This window comes from Pogoniulus pusillus, chromosome 2 (genome assembly GCF_015220805.1).
Source record: "Pogoniulus pusillus isolate bPogPus1 chromosome 2, bPogPus1.pri, whole genome shotgun sequence".
In the NCBI taxonomy this organism is placed as follows: Eukaryota; Metazoa; Chordata; class Aves; order Piciformes; family Lybiidae; genus Pogoniulus; species Pogoniulus pusillus.
Window position 1 is genome coordinate 32,871,490 of NC_087265.1, and position 5,619 is coordinate 32,877,108.

Below are 5,619 nucleotides of genomic sequence, written 5' to 3' on the forward strand. Positions count from 1 at the left end.
TCCTCTCACCTGGGCACTGTGCAACCTGGAAACCAGAGAAGAGCCTGGCCCAAATCTGGAGAGGGACAAGCATTCATAAGCCTTGCCCAAATTGTGCTTTCATGAACTGGGTTCATCATTTCCTCTCTGGGTGCCATGTCATCATTTTAAAAAGAACTGAAAAGTCATTTACCACCCAGCCCCAGCTCTCCTCTCCAAAATGTCACCCTGTGTTTCCTGTGTCAGCAGCCACCCAGGAGCAGAAGCAGCCTCCAGCTCTGCAGCATCCTGCTAGCAACTGCCTGCCGGGTGCCTTAACCCCTGCAGACCTGGCTTTCTGCCACCAAAATGGCTTGCCTGAGGCCATGCATCTGAAAAAAAACACACGAGCAAAAACAAAACTTTCTGGCTTCCTCCTCTCAGTGCTGTGCTAAGGTCATCACCTCCTTCACAGAGATTTCAAATAAAAAGTGGTGAGGGAAGAAAATACCTACACCAAAGAGCACTCTTCCCTTTTGTGGGTAGCAGCAGAGGTGCTGAGAAATTAAGTAACCTGCAAGAGCTCAAATTTCATTAACGTCAGAATTATGAATGTTCCCCAAATCCTAGAGAGACACAGAATAATAGAATGGTTTGGGTTGGAATGGACCAGACTCCCCTGCAGTTAAGCATGAACATCAACTAGATCAGGTTGTTTAGAGCCCCAGCCAACTTGATCTTGATTATTTCCAGGGATGGGAATTCTACCACCTCTCCAGGCAACCTGTACCAGTGCCTCATCACAACAATCATAAAAAAAGATTCTTCCTTCTAGTATTATATACATGCTGCAGAGAGCTGTCACACAACACTGCTGTGCCAACATGCTATGGGGTGCAGAGTGATCCTGAGCAGGTCCCTCTCTGTCACTGCGCCCGCATCTCTCCCTGGGGAGGCAGAAGCAGCCTCCTTCACAACACGCAAAGACCACAACTGTAAAATGCAGCATCGATAGTGAGAAATAAGCAGAACACTTTTTTTTTTTTATCAGGCCCTTTCATTGTATAAATAATTTATTTCAGTTCACAGCATTATGTCTGCATCTTTTAAAAAAAGAAGAAAAGACAGGAGGAACAGACCGATGGACAATGGCAAGGGTAAGGTCACGGGCAGCAGGATATCCAACACTGATGGGAACACTGCAAAGGTACCTGGGGAAATGAGATCAGTACCTTGTGACAGCTGCTTAAAAAAAAAAACAACCCTAAAAGTCATTCAAACATATTCAAAGATGCACAACCTTGCAAAAAAGCCCAGCTCGTTTTCAGGCAATTTCCCTTAACCACCACTTGGCTGAGCCACCTCTTCTTCTAGCCCATCATAGACAGTGCACATCTTCACACAGGAGAAATCAGCATATGGTTGGGAAACGTGACAGAAATACCACAGAAGTCATCGGCTACTAATTGGAAAAGTCTTTTTAATTATTGCAGAAAGCAGAGTTGGTGGGAATGGCACCACCGCAGCGTTGTCCCACCTTGGCTCAGCTGAACCTTCAAGCACGGGCTGCCAGCGCAGCACAAGCCGAAGCGCTCTGCCAAAAGCCAGCCACTTCTCCAGGGGGATGCTCAGCTGAGTGCAACAATCCCCTGAGAAGGACGGAGCTCCATAAATGCATGCCACCAAGCTTTCCATGCCAGCATCTCCCAAACCAAGACTTGTGTCTTGTCAGCAAGGAGGCAAACCCCACAGCTCATAGTCTGCACATGTCATTAAAAAAAACCTGGTTTTGAGCTGGTGGGGAAAATGTAGCTTTACATTTTGCCTCTAAAATGGGCTGCTCTCCCAAAAAGGGTTAACGCATGTAGCTTCTGTGGCATCACAAAGATTTTTTTTTTTCCTTCTCTCTCGACAGCAACTACCAAAGTGTTGGAGGTGAAGACAAAGCAAAGGAAACCCAAGGAAGCGGGAACAGAGCCACCTGAACTGATGGGACCAGCCCACTTAGCGTACAAGTCGGGACTCGCTTTGGGAACTCAAATCCCTCAAGAGAAACACTAGTTGGGTGCAACATTTGTTTCCTAACCAAAAAAAACCCCAAAACCCTGCACACTATTTGGAAGGTGCTGCACTCATCACTGCAAGAGGAGAATCAACTCCCTGAAACATGAAGGGCATTTTTCTTTTGTCCGCTTGCTGGTTTCTCCTTGGCTGCTCTGGGAAGAAGCTTTCAAATGGGAAGGCTGGTGTAAAATCACCAGAAAATCCTGCCGGGCTGCGTGGCTCAAAACTCAGGGTATTTGGCCCCTGAAGGCTGCCTGTGGGCTTCATGGAAAGTTGGGAGCCATGGTTTCTCCTCCATAGAGCTGGGTCCCGGGCCAAACCAGGCAGCAAATGGCTTTTGGTTCCCGGTCTCATCCAGGTACCAAAACGGACATCTGCAGAAGGAGCGTGAGCGAGGCCTGCCCCTGCCCCAGGTGCGGCTCTGCTCGGCTACTGCCGGTGGCAAGGGCTTCTCTGCTTCCATCGGGTTTAAACCTCTATAAAAAACTAACACCCCCATATGTTACCGCACGCCCCCGCCCCACCCCTGCCAGTGCCCCGGCGCTGCTGAGTCCCTTGCCAGCAGAGATCTTGCAAGCTCCAGCCACCCCAGAGGGCAGTGCCAGTAACCATCCGTCCATCCATTCATTCTGCCCTGCCATGAGCCCCGTGCTTAGCAAGCGCTGCCCTGCCCTCCTGCGCCGACCGCTGCCCAGCACCGTGACCAAGGCCAACAAGCTCGGAGGTTTTTTGTTGGTTTTGCTTGCAGGTGTTTTTGTATTTGTTTTTAATAACGCCTAGTTTGGCTCACCTCAGCTGAAGCAGAACAGCACCTTGGAGCATGAGCCTGCATCTGCCTGGGCTCGATAAAGACCTGCTCGGGGCTTTGCTTCAGCAGATGACACAATGAAGCCTTTCCAAAGGGGGACTCCCAGACAATCCGCACACACACTTCCAGCAGCGCTCACCCAAAACCCATGTCTTCTTTTTTTCTTTTTCTTTTTTTTTTTTATCAAACAGCTTAAAACTCAGCACCACTCTGCAGCTGCTGAGCACCCCCGGCACCGCAGCCTCAACCCCTCCCTGGGCTGGAGGCTGCCCGTCCTTGCTCTACACCCTAAAACATCCGCAGGAGGGGTGGTCGCCTCACCCATATCCCCCCATCCCCAACACACACTTTATGCTGGTCCAGCCCACCCCTTGCCACAGACAAACGTGGCGGGCGGGGAGTGATGCGGGCAGGTATCGGGGTGCAGATGGAAGCCCTCTCACCGCTGACCTTCACCCGAGCGCTGCCATCCCTCCCTCCCCATAGCATCCATCCCCCCCCCACCCCAAAATGCACACGATAAAGATCCAGAAGCACGCCGGGCTTCTCGCCAATGCACTTCAACAGGGTCCTGCCCTGTTCGCCCCCGGCACACAAAAGCTCGGTGGTTCCCAAGGACGGAGGGGGTCTCGCGCCTTCGGACGGCTCCAGCCCGGCCCGGGAGGTCCGGATCCGACCCTCGGTGGTCCACGTAAAGGGGCAGTAGGAGAAGGGAGATGCCGACTCTCACCCGCAGCCGCGATCTGGGCTCGGCTGGCAGGAGAGGCTTTGTTATTACCCCTATTGTCTGTTCATTTGGAAAGCAGGGAAATCAAAAAGGAAGGGGAAAAAATAAAAGGAGGGGGAAAATACAATTAAAACAAAAAGAATCGCTTTGGTTCTCTCTCCCCCTCGGTTCCTTTGTCTGCTCCCCCATCCCTCCCCGCCTCTGCGGGGCTTCTACCGCTTCTTCTTCTGCTTGAGGGACTTCCTCCGCTTCAGGATCATCTCGTAGAGCTTGTCCATGCCCTCCGTGAGCCCCTCACCAATGATGGCGCAGGCAGGCTGGATGTGGTAGGTGGTGGAAGGGGTCAGCTCATGGAGGGCCAGCTGTTTCTCGATCTCAGCCACCGGCAGGGACTTGGGCAGGTCCTGCTTGTTGGCGATGACCAGCAGCGGGGTGCCCTGGTTCTCGGCGAACTTGGTCACCTTGTGCAGCTCTGTTTTGGCTTCCTCCAGCCGGTCCACGTCCACTGAGTCCACCACGTATATGATGCCGTCCGTGCAGCGGCTGTAGGACTTCCAGAGCGGGCGCAGCTTCTCCTGACCACCCACATCCCAGAAGTGGCAGCTGATGCCCTTGGCAGTCCCGTTGCTCAGCCGGATCTTCTCCGTGTTAAACCCAATGGTGGGCACAGTGTTGACGAACTCGTTGAACTTCAACCGGTAAAGCACCGTGGTCTTCCCCGCCGAGTCCAGGCCCAGCATGACGATGTGCAAGGACTGGAAGGCGGAGATGTTGGAGGAGATGTTCCCCATGGCCACGGCTCCACGCCGCCCTCACAGCCCCGCGCCCATCCCCGCCGCTCCGCGCCGCCGAGCCCGAAAAGGCACGGCCCGGGGTGAGCTGGGCTGGGCGCGGAGCAGGCGTCGGGGGGCAGGCAGCGCGGGACCGGCAGGCAGGCAGCAGGGCGCGAGCGGCACGGCTCCACGCGGCGGCAGCGCGCGGGCACTGCCGGGCAACGCCCCGCCCAGGGGGTGGGGCCGCGCCGCCGCCTGCCGCCGCCCCCGCCCCCTGCCCGGCCCCTCCTGCCCGCGCTGCCCTCTCTTGCCTGTACCGCCTCGTGCCCGGCCCTTCCCCCTGCCCGCACCGCCTCCTGCTGCCCGCACCTCCACCTGCAAGCCCATTCTCCCCGCCCGCACCGCCTCCTGCTGCCCGCACCTCCACCTGCAAGCCCATTCCTCCTGCCCGCACCGCCTCCTGCTGCCCGCACTCCACCTGCAAGCCCATTCCTCCTGCCCGCACCGCCTCCTGCTGCCCGCATCTCCACCTGCAAGCCCATTCTCCCTGCCCGCACCGCCTCCTGCTGCCCGCACCTCCACCTGCAAGCCCATTCTCCCTGCCCGCACCACCTCCTGCTGCCCGCACCTCCACCTGCAAGCCCATTCCTCCTGCCCGCACCGCCTCCTGCTGCCCGCACTCCACCTGCAAGCCCATTCCTCCTGCCCGCACCGCCTCCTGCTGCCCGCATCTCCACCTGCAAGCCCATTCTCCCTGCCCGCACCGCCTCCTGCTGCCTGCACCTCCACCTGCAAGCCCATTCTCCCTGCCCGCACCGCCTCCTGCTGCCCGCACTGCTACCTGCAAGCCCATTCCTCCTGCCCGCACCGCCTCCTGCTGCCCGCACTGCTACCTGCAAGCCCATTCCTCCTGCCCGCACCGCCTCCTGCTGCCCGCACTGCTACCTGCAAGCCCATTCCTCCTGCCCGCACCGCCTCCTGCTGCCCGCACTGCTACCTGCAAGCCCATTCCTCCTGCCCGCACCGCCTCCTGCTGCCCGCACTGCTACCTGCAAGCCCATTCCTCCTGCCCGCACCGCCTCCTGCTGCCCGCACCTCCACCTGCAAGCCCATTCTCCCTGCCCGCACTGCCTCCTGCTGCCCGCACTGCTACCTGCCCGTCCCCTCTCGTGCCCGCACCGCCTCCTGCCACCTCTCCTGTTGCCTACACCGCACTTTGCCCGTCCAGCTTCTTGCCTGCACCGCCACCTGTCTGTCCCGCCTTCCTGTCCCTCTTCCATTCTGTCCCT

General features: G+C 57.0%; 1 protein-coding gene across 1 annotated transcript; it reads right to left on the bottom strand.

The window, feature by feature from the left end:
• Positions 1-1,013: 1,013 nt before the first annotated feature.
• On the bottom strand, positions 1,014-4,471 carry ARL4C (ADP ribosylation factor like GTPase 4C). The gene has a single exon (XM_064159763.1). The coding sequence runs from the start codon at positions 4,346-4,348 to the stop codon at positions 3,770-3,772; it is 579 nt and encodes a 192-aa protein (XP_064015833.1). The 5' UTR covers positions 4,349-4,471; the 3' UTR covers positions 1,014-3,769.
• Between the last annotated feature and the right edge of the window lie 1,148 nt (positions 4,472-5,619).

Bases quoted from the DNA above. Each gene is read 5' to 3' on its own strand.
- ARL4C (XM_064159763.1), bottom strand. From the start codon at position 4,348: ATGGGGAACATCTCCTCCAACATCTCCGCCTTCCAGTCCTTGCACATC.